At 38.3% G+C, this 24,292-nt stretch overlaps 1 protein-coding gene across 5 annotated transcripts in view; it reads left to right on the top strand.

Annotated features, from left to right (window-relative positions):
• The first annotated feature begins 1,703 nt into the window (after positions 1-1,703).
• Positions 1,704-24,292, top strand: part of Pikfyve (phosphoinositide kinase, FYVE-type zinc finger containing) — a 95,632-nt gene continuing 73,043 nt past the window's right edge. For 3 of the 5 annotated variants that reach the window (XM_055616668.1, XM_055616664.1, XM_055616670.1), the window contains exons 1-8: positions 1,704-1,822; positions 5,249-5,429; positions 6,973-7,122; positions 7,366-7,401; positions 11,021-11,139; positions 11,827-11,998; positions 17,714-17,921; positions 21,803-21,892. In XM_055616668.1, the coding sequence (XP_055472643.1) occupies positions 5,258-5,429; positions 6,973-7,122; positions 7,366-7,401; positions 11,021-11,139; positions 11,827-11,998; positions 17,714-17,921; positions 21,803-21,892 (947 nt within the window). In that variant the 5' untranslated portion in view covers positions 1,704-1,822; positions 5,249-5,257. The remainder of the gene's footprint in view (positions 1,823-5,248; positions 5,430-6,972; positions 7,123-7,365; positions 7,402-11,020; positions 11,140-11,826; positions 11,999-17,713; positions 17,922-21,802; positions 21,893-24,292) is intronic. The other 2 variants (XM_055616665.1, XM_055616667.1) reach the window with 2 other exon arrangements.

Below are 24,292 nucleotides of genomic sequence, written 5' to 3'. Positions count from 1 at the left end.
AGGAAAAGGCTATGGATTTTTAGTAAAGCGTGCTCGCAAAGTACAGAACGTGTGAGATGAGTACCATAGGACAGCCCACGCAGCAATAATCAGACGTGCTGGGATGGAAGTTCTGGGAGAGAATAGTCACAGGCATGCACAAATGTCACAGCTTCATCATTAGCAGAGTACCTACCCACAGCATGGATTGCGTGCCCAGGTACTGACTCAGAAAACGTTAGCTGAGCTGAAGAGATGGCTCAATGTTGAGAGCACACCCTGCTTTGGCAGAGGATCTAAATTTTCTCACACCTACATTTGGGGGCTCACTACCTCCCATAACTGCAACTTCAGAGGGAACGGAATCCTCTGGTCTTCCTGGGCACCCACACAGCCCCCTAAATCTTGTAAAAAGGGTTAGTTGAGCTGGGTGCGGTGCCGCGCGCTTTTAGCAGGACAGCTCAGGGGGGTAGAGGCAGGCAGATCGCTGCGAGTTCTAGGCCAGTCTAGTCTACAAAGCGACTCCAGGACAGCCAAAGGGAACAGGCATTTTTTTTTTTTTTTAAACTACACAGGCAGTCTCTTTTATATCTTGCTATCCTCTCGGCTGGGTCTTCTATTGTGTTCTGTTGGACTATTTTATAATTTCTTGTGCATTTATGGGATATCAGCGTCTGTTGGACTAATTTAAGAAAGATTTTTATTTTGTTGTAGTTTTTTTTTTTTTTTTTTTAAAGATGCTTGTGCATGGCTATGGACCGAGGAACAAATTATTAGCAGAGGTTTGGGTGAGGAGACGTTGTAAGCCCCCAGGGATAAGAGTGAGGAAGGCAGGCCCAGACATGCAGGTAGGTGTGTGGTGGACGGAGGTGCTTAGGTTAAGGATTGCACACACGGTGTCCAGGAGCGGACAGCGGCACAGCAGTCATGAAGAGCGAAGAAGGGCAGAGGGCGCTGAGGACAAGATGCACGGGTCAGTTAAGGAGGCTGGCCAGGAGTGGCAGCGTCCCCTAGCCTCAGGTGCGTTGAAAAAGACCAAAGCTGGGTGGGAAACGCCGACATTCTCGAGGAAAAGCATCCACAGAATTGCCATAAGATCCCTTCCAGTGCTTCCCGGCGAAGCCCCACGTTTCCAGCGAGCGGGTTTCGGCGTGTTTTCTACTCTCAATTGCACAGCCCCCTGAGCAGGGCAGAAACAACGCGTCACGTTAACACCGCGCTGAGCAGGTCAGGGCTTGGTGCGTTTTATCTGCAACACAAACACCGCCACGCGGTTGGTTTTAGCGGGGTCCTGAGAATACCCTGAGAGCTGTCCGCTTTGTCCGCTCCGGGTCACACAGGTGGACGCCGGTACGAGAGAGCTCGGAAAACAGTCCCACATTTTGAGCGCTCACAGCGTTGGACACGTGCGGTAACCGCAGTCCGGCTGGCTGGCGTCCGGCTGCACAGCGCGCCACCCTGTGACCCGCACGCGTGACACTCACGCGCGCCATCGTGCCGCCTCCCCCATCCCTCGGGAAGGCCGAGGCAGCCTTCAGTCCGAGGAGCGCAGGACGGACGATACTCTCTGGGTTGGATTCTCTCTGCCTGAACATCTGATCGGAAGGTCGGGAGGGCGGGGAGCAGTGGGCGGGGCCGGCCCTCGGGACCTGTTGCTGATTGGTTGAGAGGGGACCGGGCGGAGCCTTGAGGTGGTGGGCGGAAGCGAGAAGCCGCAGCTACCGCGTAAGCCTGTGGGCTGCTCGGCGCAACCGCGGGTCGCCTGAGCGAGCCGGCGCTGCGTTTGGCGTCGGCTTCCGGGCCGAGCCGGGTGAAGAGGAGGTCGGGGTGGCGGGAGGCGAAGGTAACGGAGGTCGGCGTGGCGTGGGCCGGCGGGGCGCACGGCGGGAGGGGAGCACGGCGGGAGGGAGGGCGGGCGAGGGCCTGAGCGCTCTGCGGCCGACGCTCTGCCGGAGAGCGGGGAGGCGGGACGGGAGCCGGCGGCCGACCTCCTTCCTCGTCAGGCTGGAGGTTCGCGTGCCCCCCTGTTTTCTTAGTGCCCGAACTGTTGCGGAGGTGGACCTGGTCATCTCTTCCCCTCCGCGGGTGAGCCCGGGCTCGGAGGTGCAGACCCAGGCTGGGGGAGAAAGTTCCCACCCGCAAGAACCCGCTCCGAGCTCGCGTGTGTCCATCAGCCGTTTGCGGCTTTTCACTTCAGCTTAGTCTTTTTTTTTTTTTTTTTACTTGATTTCCGACCGAGACGTTTCCCCCCCGCACCCAGGAAGTTCCCAAGAAAGAATAAAAATGAAACTTGACGGATTCATTTAGGAATTTAGGGTCTTCTGCTCCATTTAGGCTCTTAAGGCATTCAGGGCACGTGCAAATCCTGAAGGAAGCAGGTTGTTGGCTGTGTATTTTGTGTGTGTGATGTGTTAAACGATCAAGGGTTGATTCATTCGGCGCGTCTGGTGTTGACACTAGAGCTCGGCGCCCAGCAGATCTTACCGTCTCCCTTCCCATTTATTTGAATCTCTTCCTGCCTCTCCAGGACTCCCGTTCTGTCCCTTCCTCCTTTCCTCAGAGAGGGGGGTGGGAGGGAGCGGAGAGGTTGTCTCAGTTTCTTTCTCTTAGGTCCAGGCTTGTGACAAAGGTTAACTTTTTCTGAGAAGGCAAGACTAATTGCCTGAGCCGCCCCCCAACCCTTTCTGGAAAAGTTGCAGGGATCACACAGTGGTTTTCGTTTACTGTATCTGTTGTGCACGGGTTAAAACAAAACAAAAAAACCCCAACCCATTCTTGAAACTAACGTTACTTTTATTCAGCTGTCCTTCATTAATAGATAAAAGTTTGAAAGTTGTATTTAAGAAAAAAAAAAAAAAGAAACCGACCCTAGGAAATGACTAGACTGACATTTGGGATTTTCACCCAAAATATTCATTTGAACTGATAAATCAAGTCATTTTCTACATTTTAGTATCAGATTTATTTTCTGATTTGCTTTACCAAGCTACTTATTGCAAGTCTCCATATATTGTGCTAGCTTTTTGGGATAAAAAGATACAGTTGGTGACACTGTAGAAGTTGTTGGGTAAGTAGGTTAATATTTCTAATTATGTATGTAGAAGAGCCAGCAATTATGCTGCTAAGAATCGGTTGTAATTATTTTGGATGCTGGTGTCATTATTAATTCTATATGGTTTTATTTGTGTTTTGGAGACTGCATTTACTGTGTGTTTTCATGGTAATTTTTAAACTTCCTATGTCCGAAGCTTAATGAAAGTTCTGGTTATAGAAGATCTTTAGAAGTGATCCCTAAAGATCTTTAGAAAACTCCCTAGGTGGATTGGTTGCTGGGCTTTTGTTGATACTTTTGTGGAAGTAGAATAGGTTTTGTTTATTGCCCTTACATCTTTGTTTTCTCTGGTGGTCTTTAAGACCAAACCAAACCAAACCAAACCATGAGTTTTTACTTGATCAGTCACCATCTTAAGCTTTTATGCTGGAGCATCAATGATCATGATAGTTGTATGTCAACTTGACACAAGCTAGAGTCTTCAGAGAGGAGGGAGCCTCAGTTGAGAAAATGCCTTCATAATATGGGCTGTAAACAAGCTTGTAGGAAAGTTTTTTTAAATTAGTGACTGATGGAGGAGGGCCCAGCCCATTGTTGGTGGTACCATCCCTGGGCTGGTGATCCTGGGTTCAAGAAGAAGTCCAAGCAAGCCATGATGAGCAGGCCAGTAAGCAGCACTGTTCCATGGCCTCTGCCTCAGCTCCTGCCTCCAGGTTCCTTCCTTGCTTTAGTTCCTATTCTGACCACCTTTGATGATAACCAATGATTTGGAAGTATAAACCAAAAAACCCCTTTCTTTCCAAAGTTACTTTGACCATGATGTTTCCTCACAGCAGTAGTAACCCTAAGAGTAACCTTCATGTGATGCCAGAGGTCCTCCTTCCCTGTCTTTCTTCTTTCCCTTCCTCTTTTCCCCTATTCCATTGCTTTTCTCTTCTCCTTTTTTCCAATATGCACCCGTTGCCAAAATTCCATCCATGCCAGTAGTTTCATTTCTGCTTTAATTTACTAACCAGTGACATTACTAATCTGGGAAAATCTCAAGCATTAAGATAATACAGTTGACTAGAATTGGAAGTCTGTGAAGAGCTATAATTTTTTTTTTTTTTTTGAGAGAGAAGACTGTCAGAATTTTGTGGTAGACTTAAGAGTATAGTTACAAAGTCTACTATTGTCACTGACCCACCCAAAGACAATTGCTTTAGGTTCAGTGACCTCAGTTGCCTAACTGCCAAACATAGTAATAAGGTTTGCTTATGTGACTTCAGGAGTGTTGTGAAAGCAAATTGAACTGATAGGTGTGATTTTTAAGGAAAAAAAAAAAAAACAAAAAAAACCAAAAACCTTTCATAGAAGATTGCCTCTCTTTTTAATAAAAAGTATAGATAGATTACAAACTGTAGCATCCTAATGAGTAACTCAGCAGAGGTACTTCTTTTTAAACTTTCAGTCTAAGAGGGAAAGAGCTTTTATTTGGTGACTAGACTTACTGCTTTGACCAGTTACGCTTTCTTGGTTACTTATAAACAAAAATACCTTTTAAGAAGGTCATTATCTTAATATCCTATGAGGTTAGGCTATTTTACTTACATATCTTTTCTTGAGATATGTAAGTAAAATAAAGCTGAGTAGTTTATGTTATGTACAGTCAGTTTCCTCTGTAACTTTAAAAAGCTATTAAATATTTTTCTTTTTGGAAAAACTTTGGCTACATATATATAAAGGGAAAATTTTTGTCTGCTCTAATTTATGCCTTACTTGAAAATTTTTAATTAACTTTAATTGTAAAGATGATAAGAACAGTAATATTTAAAATTAGTGTCAGCATGGTGGCATATGCCTTTAATTCCAGCATTTGGGAGGCAGAGGCAGGCAAATCTTTGTGAGTTTGAGGCCAGCCTGGTTTACAGGACAGCCAGGGCTCTCTTACACAGAGAAACCCTGTTTTGAACCCTCCCTCCCCGCAAAAAAAAAAATTAAAATTAGCCCAGCCATGTAACCATGGTTTTAAGTATTGAGGCTCTTTTCATCTAGACAGCAGTGTTTTTTTTTTTTTTTTTTTTTTTTTTAAGCCTGAATTAGATTATTTGAAAATAGGTTTCCTTACTCTCTGGTGTTTATTGATAAGAAATGTCACACAGTGGGGCTGTCAGGATATATCTGTTTTTCAGGTGGTTTCTAAAGACCCGCTTTGATTTGTACTCCTTTTCTTTCCAGACTCATGAAATGGCCACAGATGATAAGAGTTCCCCGACACTGGACTCTGCTAATGATTTGCCTCGCTCTCCCACCAGTCCTTCTCATCTCACTCACTTTAAACCGCTGACTCCTGACCAGGATGAACCTGCCTTCAAGTCAGCATATAGTTCTTTTGTAAATCTTTTTCGTTTTAACAAAGGTAAGATTTATTTCTAAAACTCAGGAAGTGCAGTTTTGATTCTCTGCATTCGCTCCTGTGCTGTCATGCTGCGTGGTTGTAAAGAAGTGAAATATTAACAAGGAGGCAGCCTTAACCTCAGGCCCTAAGTCTTTCTGTCTAAGGAGGAAACGGTAGCATTCACTGTAATCTGATTAAGTATTTGTGTGAACTAAATGTAAAGTGGTTAAGGGGTCCTTTTTAAAGAGAAACATTTTATTTCCACACATTTTCTATTAATGTGCTTCAACTTGATCAAGCTTACAAAATAAAACTTATTTTGAGGGAGGTTTTAGAACAAAATTAATTAAAGCAATAAAATTAAACAAAGCAGTACATGGTTTATATATTTAAAAACTTAGAAGGTTTCAGCAGGCATGTTGAAATTTATACTCATTGGATTGAGTTGTAAATAGTATCAAATGAATGAACGGATAATTTAAAAATAAGTCCTTGAATACTTTGTTATTTGTTTTTTTAACCAGAATTTTAAAAAGGTCGTATCTTGTTCTTAATTTGCCTTTTTGTTTGTTTGTTTGTTTTTTAGACAAGAGTCTATTCATTTTTTTAGCCTAGGCTAACCTGAAAACACTGTTGTAGCCTTGGACATGAGACCATCTTCCTGGATTAGTCTCCTGAGAGCTAGGATTATAGACATGATTATATGCCTGATTCATTTGTCTTTATTGTTTGAAGTGTATTAGAAGATATTTCCTGGTTTTAGGACTTTGATGGGATTCGATAGTTTCACTCAGTAGAATTTTTCTTTTTTCTATTTCTTTTTCTTTTCTTTTTTTTTTTTTTTTGAGATAGGTTCTTACTTTATAGCTCTGGAACTTTCATATAAACTTGCTGTGTGAACTGGCCTCAAACTCACAGAAGTGTGCTTGCCTCTCCCTTTTTAGTGCTGGGATTAAAGGTGTGCCACCATACCTGGCCTTAAGTAGAAAATTTTAATAGTACTAGCTGAATTTTATTAACAGTTTTGTTATCCAAGATAGCATTTTAAATTTAGTTGTCATAGGCAATAAATAGTCGTTATTTATTTAGGAAGGTTTAATAAGCACCTGCTATGCTGGGTACTGTTGGGGTAACACAAAGAGATCTCTCCCATAAACTGATTAAGAAGGTCAAGATTTTGTGTGAGGTTGGCATTGTGTTTCCTTTGATGTGTTCACAAAGTTTCCAAATGTATACTGTTGGAAGGAAATTTTATTCTGGATTTTAACTTTTTCTTTAAAATATTTAAAAATTTAAAAAAGATTTATTTTTATACTTAGCTATGTGTATGTACGTGTTTTATGTGTGAGTGCCTGAGGAGGTGAGAAGATGGTTAGAGTTACAGGTGGCTATGAGCTGCCTGACATGGATGTTGGGAACTGAACTAGGATACTTTGCAAGAGCAGTGTGCACTCAGCTATGAATATGATACATCAACATCATGTCTGAAGCATTTTGTCTGTCGCCTTCTTTTGAAATGCTGAGCCTTAGATTTTCAAGTAATACCAAGTTTCCTTTGACACAGAGAGAGGAGAAGGGGCCCAAGGAGAGCACCAGTCTCCAAGTGCAAGTTGGTCCAGCCCTCAGATCTCGTCAAGGACACAGTCTGTGAGGTCACCCCTACCTTATAAAAAGCAGCTTAATGAGGAGCTTCAGCGGCGCTCTTCAGTGTTAGGTAAAACAGCTCTCCTATTCCTCTTTGTGTGTGAATTTTCATCACTGTGTGTTCTAGGTTATATATTGACTTAGTGTTTCTGTTACTTGGACAGTCAAGTATTCTTTAGAATAAATAAAACTTACTTAGGTGATAAAAGAATTTTTCAACACCTGAAACATTCTTCATCGTGTCATTAAACTTTGATTATACAAACACTGATGTCTTGACAGAATTTTGATTAATTACTTGTTTGGATTTCAGCAGAGAACACTTTGCCACATCCTCAGGAGAGTACAGGTTAGTTCCAACTTTACAGGTGGACTTTGCACCTATTCTTGGGAGGCTAATGAAGGGCGATGTGCATGCATGCCACTCGCTGCAGAACACTGTCAAACTCTATGGATGGGCTGCTGATTGCGCTTGGCCTCTGTCTTTGTTGGGCTACAAACTGTCAGTGTGGCTGGATACACTGCTCCTCTTGCCTGCTTGTTTTCCATCATGTTCCACTACATAGTCACCGCGTTCATTTTCATGCTTTTCTGATGGATGTGGCCTGGGAATCAGTGTCTCAGTTGAGGGGCTAGTGGTGGTTTATGTTTTATTTCTATTAGACTGTCAAACTCATTGAAGTGGTTTGCCTAACTCCAGGTGATAGAAAGGACAGTGGCAATGATTCCATAGAGAAGAAGTTGCAGCAGTGGGAATCAAGTGTCCCTGAATTCCATGTCTGTCCTATCTAGCCCCTCACTTCCATGAGATGCTTGAGTGGACAATAGTTGTATAATGGTAGTTGGAAGAAGGCTATTTTATTGCTTGTTGAGACTTTTGTTACTGAAAGAAGGAGGAAGAAGTAGGTAGAAGAGGCTTTTTTTGCTGAAGGACTAGAAGAGCTGGCTGTGTCACCCCACACCTTAGCCACCTTAGCAGCCAGCTCAGCCCAGGTCAGATCATTTTGAAAGGAAGAGTTGGGAAGCAGAAGATTTTCATTTGATACCAGATTATCCAAGCTTAACCTTAACTTTATTAAACTTTTCTTAGTTCTTAAACTTGACCCATGGCTTAGGAGGATGATGCTGGAGGATTGGAAGTTCAAAGCCAGCCAGGAAACATTATCAGGTTCCAGGCTAGGTTAGGCTACACAGTGATACCCTATCTTGCACCTATGGAGGCAGAGGAAGGAAGATCTCTGTGAGTTTGAGGCCAGCCTGATCTATAAAGTGAGTCCAGGACAGTCAAGGCTACACAGAGAAACACGGTTGTAAAAAAAAAAAAAAAAAATCATTCACATCACAGCCCCAAAACCTGTCCCTCGGCAACACTGTGCTATATTTGAGGGTGCTCTTCTGACAAAATCCTGTGCTGAATTCATATAGTATTGCCTGAAAGCTTTCATTTATTTTCTTTTCCTTGTTAAACTCAGCACTTAGCTTTTCACATAATGCCAAGCTATCCTTTGCTACAGAGGGAGGAAGAATGGGCCAAAGAGCAGTCTGCATTTCTTTACTTGTAAAATTGAGGACTTGGACTAAATTCTAGTCTGGTAGGGGTTGCAGAGTTGTAGCTTGCCAAAATTTGCTTTTTGTTGCTATGATAAATTTGAACTACTTATCCATAGGCAGAGCTTGGATTTTCTCCTTCACTGTGGTTCCTGCATTCCTTCCTGTCTATCAGTTGTGCTTGGAGGATTTTACCTTGGAGACCTTTGAACCTCAGAAGCTTGGGATTGCTTATTCAGATACATTTTCCCTCACTAAGCATCTGCAATTCCACAGTTTGGTGGTTCTCCTATCTTAGGGAAGTTACTTGATTTTCTGCATCTATTTTGCAGAAATGATAGTTGATGTTATGTGTAGAAGGGCAGCTATCTCTTTCTTTCACTGAGGTCAGGCAGGGTCTCACTGTTCACACTTTTCCTGTGGAGGAGGATATTGATATCCTTCTCTTCCAGGTGGCTAAATGCTGTGCCAGGGAGCACTGCCATTATGATTCTTACAGTTTTGTGTCTTTTAGGATTTATAATCATGGAGTCTATATTTTAATATTGTGAGACTCAAGAAAAAATTAATTGTTGTAATACATGTTAGTAAGAGCATATCTGAGATATTTGCTGCAGTTAAGATAGGTGCAGTTTAGATGAGGTGTTATTTTAGTGATTAAACTGCCTTATGAAATTTTGATGCATTTGGATTTATACATTGCTCATTCTTTGCAATTCCTGTTTTCTCCCCGCCTAACCAAACCAAAAAACCTACGAGAAAACTGGCAAATAGTGAGATAGAGTTGGTAATATTTTTCATTTTATAGTAATTTTGGTTTTCTATAAGACATATCTTCTAGATCCCCAAGTAGATGACTAAAGCCATAGGCAGTTTCAAAGTCATAATATACAGTGCTTTTTTACTGTGCATTGAAACTTACGATAAAGTTTAATTTATAAATTATACCAAGGGATTAATAACAGTAATGCTAAACTAGCACAGTTGCAACAGTATACAAAAGTCATGTGAATGTGATCTGTTAATATGTGAATGTTAATATTTCAGACTATGTTACTGAGGATAACTGAAACCATGGAATGTAAAAATGAGAGATAGGGAGGAATTATGGATTCTACAGGTTGTTAGGTTACTGTGTTAAACTAATAAGGAGAGGTTTTTTTTTTTTTTTTTTTTGTCAAGCCACCTTCATTTTCCCCTGAGATTTTGAAACTTCTGTAGCCAGGAATAAATAGAAACTTCACTTGTGATTTTGGTCCAAAATAAGAAAATGATAGGTCTGGAGAGATGGCTCAGATGTTAAGAGCACTGGCTGCTCTTCCAGAGGTCCTGAGTTCAGTTCCCAGTACCGACACAGTGACTGACAACCATCTATAATAAGATCTGGTGCTTTCCTCTGGCCTACAGGTGTATATGAGGCAGAACATTGTATACATAATTAATAAATCTTTTTTTAAAAAAGGAAAGACTAAGTGAAAACCATGGTAGTCCTATTCTGGTTACACAGCTAGAATTTGGGCTTGTTTTATTATTAATAATATTGTTATTTGAAATGTAAGTGATCTCTTTCAGGGTGGAGTTGCAGGGTTGAGGAGGTGGTGAGTGTTGGAGTGGGTGCAGGGAGAGTTAGATAGAATTGGCAGTTTTAATCTGTTTGGACATTATTCATGTTTTGCCGTCCTGGATCTTCTGCAAAGCCTGCTGGGTTTTTTGGAGGGCTGGTCTATCAAGTTTCTTTCTGGTAATCAACTATGGAGCTGAATAGTTTGATCCTATTGCTTACCTATTTGACTTTTGAGACCAAGGTAAACTAACTCTCTGGGATTACTTTTTCTTCTGCTCAGTGTCTGCCAGGTGTCTATTATTTAGTTGGTTGGGAATAAAATGTTCAATAAGTTATTAATGAATTCTAGGCATGTAAGTGATGCTTCCATTTCAACCTTCAAAACCATCAGTCATTTGAGGTAGTTCTTTTTTTTTTTTTTTTTTTAAAGATTTCTTTATTATTTATACAGTATTCTGCTTGCATGTTTGCCAGCAGGCCAGAAGAGGGCACTAGATCTTATTATAGATTGTTATGAGCCACTGGAAATTGAACTCAGGATCTTTGGAAAACCAGCCAGTCTTTTTAACCTTTCAACCATCTCTCCAGCCCCCTTCAGATAGTTCTTATATAGTACTTAAGCACATGTAAAATAGTAGTTTATATGTAATTAGACATTCTTCGAACAACTTCTTACTCTTGATCTAGATCAGTTTTCATTCTTAATCAGTATTAATGGCTGGGAGAACACGTGTGTGCTAATGGTAGGGATAATTTGTATTTTATCACAGAGAGAGAGAGAATGCTTGATTTGATATGGTTACTTGAAACTTTTAAAACAATTTTTTTTTTTTTTTTTTTTTTAAATCTGACTCAGACTCCAGAAGGAAAGCAGAACCAGCCTTTGGAGGTCATGACCCACGAACAGCTGTTCAGCTTCGGAGCCTCAGTACAGTATTGAAACGCCTCAAGGAAATCATGGAAGGGAAAAGCCAGGTACTGTAGAGAGGCCATGGGAGATGCTTTATTAGACACTCAAGGAAATCACGTAATACCCACTGACAGTGGCATAATATCACTTAAATGAAAGTTTATTACTTTCTCTGGTTTTAGAGACCAGAGTTTCACACATAAATTCTTTATATATTTGTGTGTGTGTGTGTGTAGTCTGTTTCTTCCCCTTTGACCTTTTATATTTTGTTTCATTATTTATTACACCAAGGGTAGTACATATTCTCATCTGTGGTTTCTTCAATAGATTTTATTATATATGTTCATAAATAGGGTTGAGGTTTCCTTTTGTCCTCATAGATGTCTGGTTGGACCTAGGACATTGATTTTAGAAAGCCCTTTGTTCAGTGGTTGTGTTATAACTCATCCTAAGTTCATATACTTTTGCAAGTATGCCACTCTTTCCTGTACTATAATAGTTCCATGTTTTGTGTGTCCTGTACTCGTACTCTGTCTAAAGTTATTATAGCTTTAGCATAAGTTCTGATAGTGGGTGATATAAATCCAGCTTTTCTTCTTCAGTATTGTCTTGGTCATTTTAACCTTTTGCATTCCATCTGAACTTTAGAACTAGCTTGTCATCTGAAGAAGACACCTTCTAAGATTTCATTTGTCATTGCAACTTAATGCTCATTGTTTTTAAGAAGCCATCACACATTTTTGTTGTTGTAGGACAGTGACCTGAAGCAATATTGGATGCCAGATAGTCAATGTAAAGAGTGCTATGACTGCAGTGAAAAATTTACAACCTTTAGGCGCAGACACCATTGCAGACTGTGTGGGCAGATTTTCTGCAGTCGTTGTTGTAATCAAGAAATCCCTGGAAAATTTATGGGCTATACAGGTAAACATATTTCCTTGATAGTTATGTTTAAAAGTCAAATTGTGAAGTAGTTAAATAGAAGGCGATAGTAAGCCATTTTTTATTTTGGGCTTTATATCTAAGGTAGTGGAGGATAATAGTGAGAAAGAGAGACACAGCTTTGATTTTGAGAACTTTATGTTTCAGTAGTAGAAGAGGTAAGTATGTTTATAAATAACTAGAGTAAAAATATAGATATTATAAAAAATCTATAGTAGTATTAGAGATTATTAGATAAGATAAAATAAATTTTTAAAAATGTTTGTCATTTATTTTTATGTGTATGAATCATATCCATCTATACATACATCTCCATGTCAGAAGAGGGCATCAGATCATATTATAGATGGTTATGAGCCACCATGTGGTTGCTTGGAAGTGAACTCAGGACCTCTGGAAAAGCAGCCAGTGCTCTTAACCTCTAAGCCATCTCTCCAGCCTGATAAAGTAAATTTCTAATTTATGCTTCTATAGAGTTTTTTATTTGCAAAGTAAAGGTTACCTGGACTTACATGATGGTATACTTTGGCAAATTGTATTTTATTCATATTCTTTTGTTGGGAATGTAGTGAAATTGTAGTAATGGAGAAAGTTCAAGGATGTTGAACAATGCTGAGTAGATTTATGCAGTGATTTGGGAATGGAAAGTAGGGACTTTTTGTTTTGTTTTGTTTTTAAAATTTTTTTGAGATAGGGTTTCTTTGTGTAGCCTTGGCTGTCCTGGACTCAATTTGTAGACCAACCTGGCCTTCACCGCATAGAAATCCACCTGGATTATAGGCATGCGCCACTGCACCTGGCTTTGTTTTTTAACTAGTCTTAACCTTACATTACACTCTTACTGTCTTGGGCATACAAGTGTTGGTGTGCAGAGATGCAGCACCACCCGGGCAGCTTAAAATTTTATTTTCATAGTTACTTGTTTGTGGTACTGGGTAACCCAATGTCTTTTGCATTTAGGTATATCCAGCTCAAGACAACATGCTCAACATGTTTCTCATTGATTTTAGTTATTGTAAATATCTTCCTTATTTTTTATTTTTAATCCAAGGTGTGATAGAGTTCATAATCACATGATTTTCTACCCAGATTTTGACCATATCTTTTAAAATTATTTTTTAGCCAATAGCTGTTTACTATTCATTTTTCCCTATCTTGAATTCACTTTTATGCTCGAGTTAACATTCTTTGTAAGTGCTAGCTATCATACAGATGTATTACACTGATTTTTGCCTGTTCTCATGTGCAGGTCTCTTCCTTTACTCTTCTTATTCCCTTGCAGTCTGAGACACTTGAAATCTTAGCAAGCACCAAGGTCACAGAAAGTAGGTGGTTCCTCTTGGCCTTTTTTTTTTTTTTTCTTAATTTGTTTTATTTTTGGTATTGCTGGAAAATCAGACTCAGCGCCTTGTGCCCAGACGTAGCTGCACCCCTTAGCCAATTTGCACAGTTCATGAACTGGGAATTTGAATCTTTAAGCTCAACCTTTTTCCTAACTTTTGTTCTACATTTAGGAGCAACGAGCTCATCCCATACCTGCTGGTTTGACAGGAGATTTATCAAGTATTAACCCGAGCACTGTGAATATTCAAATAAGAATATCTAGAATTACTGTCTTATATGTCTGTATTGCCCTATTCCTTCTCTCAGTTTTCTTTTTAGTATTAGGAATACTAATGGTTTTATTTTTCTCTATTTTTTTCTTAAGGTTTATTTGTGTTTTATTTTATGTGTATTTTATACTCATAAGTATGTATGTGCACCAGTTGTGTGCCTAATGTTCACAGAAGTCAGAAGAGGGCATTGGATCCTCTGGGAGTGGAGTCACAGATGGTGCTAGGAATTGAACCTGGGTCCTTTTCAAGTGCTCTTGATGACTGAACCATCTCTCTAGCTCTTTTATTAATGATTGTAAATCGAATCTAATAAGAGAACCCATTTCAGAAATTTCAGAGCCAGTTCAGAAACCTTATCCCTAAAATATTGTGTCTATAAAACTGAATCTTGAACTGAATCTGTGTTTGTCAGGTGTCTCTGGGGAAGTGGAACCAGGGGGTGGGGTGACATTTTTTCCGTAGTCGACTCAAGTGCTTGTGCACTGGTAAGTGTGAAGTACCAGCTGTAATCAGCAGGGCAGAAACTAGGGTTTCCATCTTGTACTGTTGAGACAGAATTCCTTTTGCTTTTGGAACTTAATCTTTGTACTTGAGGCCTCAGCTGATTGGCTGAGAGTCCTTCTTTGGATGGTAATCTGATGTACTTAAAGCCATGTGTTAATAACACTGGAAAAACAACAAAGCCAAATGAGCTTCAGATACCCTGGTATTTGGCCAAAAGTTTCTTTAGTCAAATTAGATTAAGTCAAATTAATTTAGTCAAATTAAGATTAGCCCTTGCAGCTAATGGTGCACGCTGGTAATCCCAGCACTCAGGAAGCAGAGGCAGGTGGCTCTTGGTGAGTTCGAGGCCAGCCTGGTCTACAGAGTGAGCTCCAGGACAACCATGACTACACAAAGATACCCTGTCTTGAAAAAAAAAAGAAAAGAAAGAAAGAAACCCCAAAAAACAAAAAAAAGAATAGCCTTTGCAAATGGAAAATGTATGTTGGATACAGTTATAAACTTAGATCCTGGATAAATATAAAATACCTAGAATATTGATACATAGAAAAATCATTGAATTGCCCTGGTATGGTGGTACCTGCCTTTAAGCCCAGCACTAAAGATGCAGAGGTAGCCTGGTTTATGTAGTGAGACATTGTCTCACAAAATAGAAAGATCAGTGAATTTTATACAGAATCAATAAAAATTAAGCTGCTATCATTGGTGGTAATAGCTTTAATATCTGCTTTTATCATGTAGTTTTTAATTACATATGAGTCAGTTGCCTTCAGTGAACTATAAATTCTATAATGGCAAGGATATGTCTCATCAGTTTTTGTCTGCTGTTACACTATTCTAGCATGTGTTGCTGATGAACGAACATTTTGCATGGACTGAAAGCTTTTGTGGTGAGGCTTGTCCCCCCCCCCCCCTTTTTTTTTTCAAGACAGGATTCCTCTGTGTAGCCTTGGTGTCCTGCACTCGCTTTATAGAACAGGCTGGCCTTGAACTTACAGAGATTGTCTACCTCTGCCTCCCCCGTCTACCTCTGCCTCCCTGGGTACTGGGCTTACAGGCATGTGCCACTGCGCCTTCCTGGATGGCTCTGTTTCTTGGTTTGATAATTTTAGTTTTAATAGTTGAGTGGTTTAGGGAGTTTATCCTTTATAGTCTAACCTAACCTTTGCTGTGGTAAAAATTGAAGGTCTTTCTGCAGATAATAATTTCACTTCCTTAATGTATTTGAGTTTTGGTCAGTGGTAGTGGTTATCATAGCACTTTTCTTTAACCAAGACTGAAGTTCATTTTGTTTTGTTACTGTTGACTGAGTCCTGATTGAAATGGATATATTTTTTGCTATTGAGTTTTAATATATCTCATCTGCTAAATTGTAATGTTAGAAATTAGTAAACTAGTGACATTTTGCTTTGTTATACACATACACACACACACACACACATATATGTATATATACACACATACACTTTGATAAAACAGAATTATATAATAATAATCTTAAAATGAGACAATAAAAAGTAGTTTAGTATACTTGGTAGCAATTTATGTAAAAACAGTATATTGATCTTTTAGAAAAATTTGTATCACTTAGATTTTTAATATTGATAAAGTATAATTGAGGTAGAATTATTAAATAACATTTACTGAACAGTTAAAGTTAAGTATAGTCTTGCTACATGGTAGTCTTAAGTTCTGAGAAATGTCTCTAGGAACTTTTGTCCTTGGGTGAACATCATAGAGTATGCTCAGGATTAACTAGATAGTAAGTTGCCTCCAGTGAACTATAAATTCCGTAATAATGGTCTTCTCATTATTAGAACTAAAATTATCAAGTTAAGAAGTAGCCAGGCCTGACCACAAAGCTTTCATTCATTGAAGATTATCCATTAGACATGTCTTTTCCTCCTGGTTTTTGAACCCCAGTGTCATACCTCCTAGGCTAGTTCTGAAGGCCTCATCAGCTTGCTAGGCCTTATTTCCTGCCTCCATGTGCCAGGTGTGTGCCACCATGTGCATTTTCTCTTTTGTTTAAGGTGGTTGTCACTATATGGCCCAGGCTGTGCTGAGTGGTCTTCTGAATACCAACATGGCCCCTGAAAAATAGTAAACTCTTTTTTTATTAAGTAGAAAAAAAAGATAAAAAATAGAACATAGTAAAGATAGAAACTAGTAACATAGTTGTTTACATCAAGTGTTATTTATGTTCATGTATCAATTTTTATTATTATGTGCCTTATGGTTTCATGACTTACAGGTCAATAAGTTTATTTAAATCAGCAAAAATGGGAATAATATGCCACTCTATAATATTATGATGACTGTTGCACCAGGCAATAAGAAGTTTTTAGCTCCAGTATAATCTTAATGGTGTGGCTTGTTGTTAATTGAAATGTCATGTGGTACTTGGTGTATTTTGCCTCTTAGCACACCAAATTGCTATGGAGATACACCTAACTATTTTGTAAAAATAGGGTAGAAATGAAACTTATTTTGGGACAGGACTGTGACCTAAAAAATAGGTTTAGAAGTATTAAGAAACTCTGTTTGTCCTCCTAGGAACTATTTCTGTGTTGATACAGATTGAAGTCAGGGCTTCATACATTCTAGGCAAGCACTTTGACACTGAGCCACACTCTTAGCTAGAACATTACATTTCTATTTCACTATGAAAATTTCTTTTATTTTTATTTCTGTATATCATTGAATGTAAGACCATTTTTTCATTAGTTTTAAAACTGTGCGCTAATGAAGGAACTTGTACAAGACCCTGTGCCTAGATGAAGAGCTATGTGGTTGTTGAGAGACAGGGGACTAGTTTTCTTCATGGACAGACCCCTTGATAGGCTATCTAATCCCAATCAGTTGGACTTAAACACACATGAGCAACACCGAATACATCCAACTTTATTTTTTGAGTGTGTCTGTAACAATAGTTGAAGAGCTCATGAATTTGAGAGAGTTGGGGGATGTGGGATAAGCTGAAGTGGGAAGAGGGAGGAGTGGAAATGATGTAAATACAGTACTCATCTATGAAGTTCTTGAGAGTTTTTTTAAATTAGAAAATGTGTACTATTCTAGAGACCATTTGTATTCTGGAGACCATTCTTCAGGCTTCATGATGGAGATATTAATATTATTTTCTCCTTACTTGTTGCCTAGGGAAAGCAAGTCATTTCTGTTGTGTTGGTTATTTACTAAATTGAAACTTTTTTCATTGAAAGAAGGAATAAGTGTTAATGAAAAATACGGTCTATTTTATTTTGCTTTCTACCTGTGATAGATCTCTCACTGCATGAATACAGTTTTGAAAAAATATCCTTACAGCCATGACTTTCTGTTACTAATATTGGGTCAAGTTTTCTTACCTGTTACAGATATTTGGATGCTTGGATGAATTTATTGTAATAATAATCTAACATGTACAGCAGAGCTAGACAAGTATCTCTTATTTAAAATGTCTTTCGGAGGTCTTTACTTGAAGACACTTCCTTTTATTAAAGTACGTATTAACACAAAGATTTAAAATATTTTATTAAGTAATATGTCGCTGATACCTTTCCTTATATTTTTTTCATAGGAGACCTCCGAGCGTGCACATACTGTAGAAAAATAGCCTTAAGTTATGCTCATTCCACAGACAGTAATTCCATTGGGGAAGACTTGAATGCTCTTTCAGATTCAACTTGCTCTGTGTCTATACTTGATCCAAGTGAACCTCGGACACCTGTTGGGAGTAGAAAAGCCAGTCGTAACATATTCTTAGAGGATGATTTAGCCTGGCAGAGGTACTGTCACTTGAATATAATTTGATTTAAACCTGAGAAATGCTTAGTCCTGTGACCTTATTTTTCATTAACATTTATGTCTTTTTGTTATCTGCAAATTTACTATCTTACCCAGTTCATATACAGAAGGATCATTATTGTTTATGGATAGTAATTATATTAAGATTCAGATACAAGTGCACGAGAGGAGAGTTTTTTTTACCTTTATTATATGCTATTCTATTAAAACTAAGAATGAATGCATGGCATGTGTATGATCCTTGCAGAATTTGTTGAATGGACAAGAGAAGTCATTGATATGAAATAATTCCTAGTATAGTCTTCTTTAAGAAATCAGAGTGCTCCTAAGATCTCGATTTGTTTCCAAATTCAGTTACTTTTTTTTTGTTGTTGTTGTTGTTGTATAGGAGTATTTGATGTGTTTATAGCTGAAGATGCTTTGCTGACAGATGTAGATACACATACTTCTTTGGAAGTTACCTAGAATTATTTATGTTGGGATGTTAGGCTCATTAGGTTCTTATATTTTCTTTAGTGGGATAATCTTATTTTATATGTATGTATGTATGTATGTTTATTTGTTTGTTTATTTATTTTTTTGTTTTTTTGAGACAGGGTTTCTCTGTGTAGCCTTGGCTGTCCTGGACTCACTTTGTAGATCAGGCTGGCCTGGAACTCACAGAGATCCGCCTGCCTCTGCCTCCAGAAGTGCTGGGATTACAGGCCTGTGCCACTGTGCCTCGCCTTAGTTACTTCTTTTTTTTTTTTTTTTTATAAACAAATCAATATTTAATTTCCATTATTGACACACATAACACAACCAATGACAATTTATTATATGTATACATATATCTTTTTACACAGCTTTTTAATAGCCCATTCATATGGACATTTAAATATTTTGATATGTGTATAAACATGAGTTCATTTTACAGAACCAATTTTCTGAAGATTGCTTCCCACATACAAAAAAGATAGCACATATCTGGCACTGGAACAATATTACTTTTATTTTATGTTTTAAAATCAACTCTTCAACCTACCTAAAATATTTTGTATAAGTATAGAAGTAGAAACATTGACTTTTCAATTACTTCTACCGTGGAAATTTGGCTTCAAGACATTTCAGCATTTAATTTTGCTACATTTCACTTTTTAATCACATATTGAACCATAGATTTAATTATGCTACCTACCCATTGTCATTTAATAGTAATTCAATGAAACATTGATTAGCTATAATAATATAGACACATAAAAATACTTGTAGTTGGGAACCTATATTCTAACTGGGATTTAGGGAACAGGCTTAAGTAAATCATGTACTATAAGGAGGGAATCAACCTAAAACTCAATTAGAGTAATAACACATTTTCAGGCCAAAGAGTTCCTGTTTCAGGAATCTTTCTTTCTTTTTTTTTTTTTTTTGTATTTTATTTTTTTCTTATCAGTTACATTTTATAACTCTGTACCCCAGCCGTGTCCCGATCCCTCATTCCCTCCCAGTCCCTCCCTCCCTCCCTCCTCTCCACCGTGCCCCTTGCCAAGTCCACTGATAGGGGGGACCTCCTCCCCATTCATCTGATCCTGTTTTATCAGGTATCTTCAGGACTGGCTGCAAAGCTCTCCTCTGTGGCCTAACAGGACTGCTCCTCCCTTGGGGGGTGGGGAGGCCAAAAAGCCAGTCATTGAGTTCCTGTTAGAAATAGTCCTTGTTCCCCTCACTATGGGAAACCAATTGGTTACTGAGCTACCACAGGCTACATCTGAGCAGAGATTCTAGGTTACAGTCATGCATGGTCCTTGGTTGCATGTCAGTCTCAGAAAAGACCCTGTGCCCAGATATCTTTGGTCCTAGATCCAGAAATAAACCCACACACCTATGAATACTCGATATTTGACAAAGAAGCCAAAACCATTCAATGGAAAAAAGACAGCATCTTCAACAAATGGTGCTGGTCCAACTGGATGTCCACATGCAGAAAAATGAAAATAGATCCATATTTATCACCCTGCACAAAACTAAAGTCCAAGTGGATCAAAGACCTCAACATAAAACCAGATACTCTAAATCTGTTAGAAGAAAAAGTGGGGAACAGCCTAGAACTCCTTGGCACAGGAGACAACTTCCTGAACAGAACGCCTTAGTTACTTCTTAACAAAGAGAAGAATTAGTATATTACATATGTAAAAAGAAAGAACGAATTATAACTACATTGAGCGTATGTGAGCCCGGGGATATAGTAGAAAAGAAAGTTACAAATCATTTATGCACTAAGAGTCTAGTTACATAATGTTCAGAAATATATGAATGAAGGTAATGCTCAGGGATACAAATGGTGTAATTATTAGTTACTTGTCTTGTTGATATAACAAAATGCCTAACAGAAGCAGCTTATAGAAGAAAGGACTTATTTTGGCATACAGTTTAGGGAATATGGTCCATCGTGGCAGAGGAGGTATGGCAGGAGGAAGAGGTGGCTTAGTCACCTTGTGTTCACAGGCAAAAAACACCAGAGAGAGCTCTGAATGCCTGTGCTCAGTTTCATTTCCCCCTTTTCTTCAGTATGGCACCCCAGCGTATGAGGCAGCACTGTGCAGATTTACATGGTCTTTCCACCTCAATAAACCTGCTCTAGGTAATCCTGCCCAGACATGCCTGGAGGTTGTTTCAGTGGTGATTGTCAAGTAGGATTAATCGTAACGGTGATAAGCATAAAATTTATAATAATGGTTTCCTTGGGATTAGGAAAAGTGGTGGTACTGGGTAGGGGAATACAGACACTTCAAAATAGTGGTAGTTGATTTTTTAAAAGTTGTTTGATAGGTCTTTTGATGTTCGTAGCATCGTAGTTATACCTTACATTTTATTAACTTAATTGATTCTGTATTTACTAAAATAATATGAAGGTTAGAATTTTCATCTTTTGATTATTTTAATTAGTAATGCTTTTTTATTTGTGTGTGGTCCAGTTGTCTAAATTCAGAATTGACAAGTATGACTTATTAAAACATGAGAGACAGAAGATGGGCCTCAGAGATGGAGTATTAGTTGAGTTATAGGCTCTTTGTTAACAGTTTCATAATCTATTACCTTTAAGTCATCACATTTTTGGTAGGGAATACTTTCTGTTTTTGACAGATGTGGGTGCAGAAGTTCAGAAAGATTAAGTAGTGAACCTGAGGTCATGCAGCTAGTAAGAGATAGAGCTGTGCTTGGACCCTAGTGTCTCTGACTGTTTGCTGCTCTTTTTGTGGGTTGTGGGGACTGAGAATTTTGGAGCTAAGATTTTTTTTTTTTTTAAACTCAAATTACTTTTATCTTGTATATCATAAAATGGAAACAAGTTTTACAAATCACCTATCCAACCAAAATTGGTGTTTTATTGACATTCAGTACACTTAAAAAATATACTGGAGATGAAACTGCTTTTATTTATTTAGTCTTCCTTTTCTTTTTCTTTTTCTTTTTCTTTTTCTCCTTCCTTCCTTCCTTCTTTCCTTCTTTCCTTCCTTCCTTCCTTCCTTCCTTCCTTCCTTCCTTCCTTCCTTCCTTTCTTCCTTCCTTCCTTCCTTCCTTCCTTCCTTCCTTTTTTTTTTTTTTGTTTTGTTTTGAGACAGGGTAGTCCTGGCTGCCCTGGAATTCACTCTGTAGACCAGGATGGCCTTGAACCCACTGAGATTCACCTGTGTTTGCCTCCTTAGTGCTGGGATTAAAGGTGTGCACCACTACCACCACACAGGAAAACTGTAATTTTTTTCTTCAAATAAAGTAAGGACAAAAATGAACTGTTGTAGGGAAAAATACTTAAATTTGCTTTTAAATGTTAAAGCACTTATTGTAGCTCCAAATGATCGCAGTATTTTAATTTTCTTTATAGTTTGATTCATCCAGACTCTTCAAATAGTGCTCTTTCAACAAGACTTGTATCTGTACAAGAGGATGCTGGGAAGTCTCCTGCTCGAAACAGGTAAACTACAAATAAAAAACCTACTCTGTCTGACTTTTATTTATGTCTATAGTAACGAGAACAGATAAACAAAATGGTGAGATTGCTTCTAAGCTCTGTTAGGCTATCTTTTCTTTTTTTTGGTAGTTGTTTCATTCTTTGGTAGCTCTTTCAGATATTGAAGCCTATATTCTGTGTTCTAGCCTAAAGGAAGTGAGAAAATGAGACATGAAGCCTCTGTGAAAATGTGTACCAAGAAAACAGAATAGCATATTATCAAGAGGGTGTATGCCAGGCTAGGACTATAAGAAGTCCTGTGTGCTACAGTAGAGTGTCTCAGAAGAATGAGTGGTCAGGATGTTTTAGTCTAGTCTCAGATGAGCAGCTATTAGAATTAGAAAATTTTAATTGTTTTGTAAAACTTAAAAGATTGTAAAAACCAAAAATTCAAGAATAGAGAAATAAATACCTGTATGTTCTCCATTAAGACATACTTACTTACATTTTGCCTGTTTATTTTGACACATTTTATATGATATACACTTTAAAAACTTATTCAAGAGTGATGTCATTATTTTCTTCTTTTTTTTAAGTTAATGGATAAAAAAATTCATTTGTTTTTGAGACAGGATCTTGCTGGCCTGAAACTCACTGTGTAGCCCAGGCTGGCTTCATAACTCTGCTGTCTGAGCTTCCCAACAGCTGGGCTTGTAAGCATGAACTACTACACCCAGTGGATAATTTCTTTTTATTTTACTAGCAGTTTTGGCTTTACAGTAAAAGTGAGCAGAAACTTGGAATGACAACATGCATATAGAAACAATGATGTCTTTCAGTTAGTAATGTGCACTTAATTTTTCTCAGTATCTTTTCATGGCTTACTATTTATTTCTCTGTATTGCTAGGCAATATTCCATTTTGTAATGTGGCATAGTTTTTTTTTTTTTTTTTTTTTCCTTCCTTTTTGGTTTTTTGAGACAGGGCTTCTCTGTGTAGCCTTGGCTGTCCTGGACTCACTTTGTAGACCAGGCCGGCCTGGGACTCGCAGTGATCCACCTGCCTCTGCCTCCCTGAATGCTGGGATTAACGGTGTGCACTACCATGCCTGGCTGATAGATGTGCCACATAGCATATATGACTTCACCTTCTGAAAGACTTCTTGGTTGACTTCCACAGTTTGGCAATTATATAGATGCCTGTGAACATCTGTGTACAAATTTTTTTTTAATTTTATTTTTTATTTTTTAGGGAGTGGGAGGTTACAGAGTCTCACTGTCTTGCTCGTTTCATCCCGGAACTCAACCACCTGTTCTGGCCTCCTCAGTTCTGTGTAATTTTATTATGTGTAGGTGCAATTTTAAGTTCATTTGTGCAAATACCAAGAAGTATGATTGTGGGATCATACGGAAAGAGCATGTATAATTTTGTAAAAAATTACCAAACTGTGTTCCAAAGTGGCAATGACTTTTTGCATTCCACAGGTAGTACACAGGAGTTCCTTTTCTTCCACACCATTGCCAGCATTGGTGTAGCCAGTGTTTTGTAATAGGCATATAGTGGTGTCTCATCATTGTTTAAAGTTGCCATTTCCTTATTTGAATTGAACATCTTTTCATTTGCTTATTTATCATTTGCTTTCTCTTTCTTTGCAAAGGAGTCTGCTGAAGTCCACATTGCTCATTTTGTAATCACATTGTTCATTTAAAAAAAAGATTTTATTTATTTATTTTATGCATATGAGTGTTCTGTCTGCATGTATATCTGGATGCCAGAAGACGGCACTAGGGGATAATAGATGGTCGTGAGCCCCATGGGGTTTCTGAAAATTGAACTCAGGACCTCTGAAAGAGCAAACAATGCTTTTAATTGCTGAGCTACCTTTCATCTTTTCATTGTTGAGTTGTAAAGTTTCTTTTAAATTTATTTTTAATAAGAATTCTTTATCAAATATGTCATTTGCAAATATTCTTTCCTGGTGGCTTGTCTTTTCTTTTTCTTTCTTTTTTTTTTTTTTTTTTTGACATTGTTTGCAGAGCAAAGTATTTAATTTTACTTGGATTGTGCCTTTGGTGTTATGTCTAAAGAGCTATCACTAATCCAAGGCAATCTAGGTTTTCTCTTGTGTTATCTTCTAGGTGCATTTTTAATCTTGTGTTTTACATTTTGGTTTGTGATCTATTTAAAGTTACTATTATTATTGTGAAGGGCATAAGATCTCTGCTTACCCATCTATCTATCTATCTATCTATCTATCTATCTATCTATCTATCTATCTATCTATCTATCCATTTATTTATTTATTTACTTACATACCTATCTACTTATTTATTCATTTATTTATTTATCCATCTATCTATTTATCCATCTATCTATTTATCTATCTATCTATCTATCTATCTATCTATCTATCTATCTATCTAT

Source organism: Psammomys obesus, unplaced genomic scaffold (genome assembly GCF_907164565.1).
Source record: "Psammomys obesus unplaced genomic scaffold, mPsaObe1.curated_primary_1811, whole genome shotgun sequence".
In the NCBI taxonomy this organism is placed as follows: Eukaryota; Metazoa; Chordata; class Mammalia; order Rodentia; family Muridae; genus Psammomys; species Psammomys obesus.
This window is presented reverse-complemented; position numbering and strand designations above follow the sequence as displayed.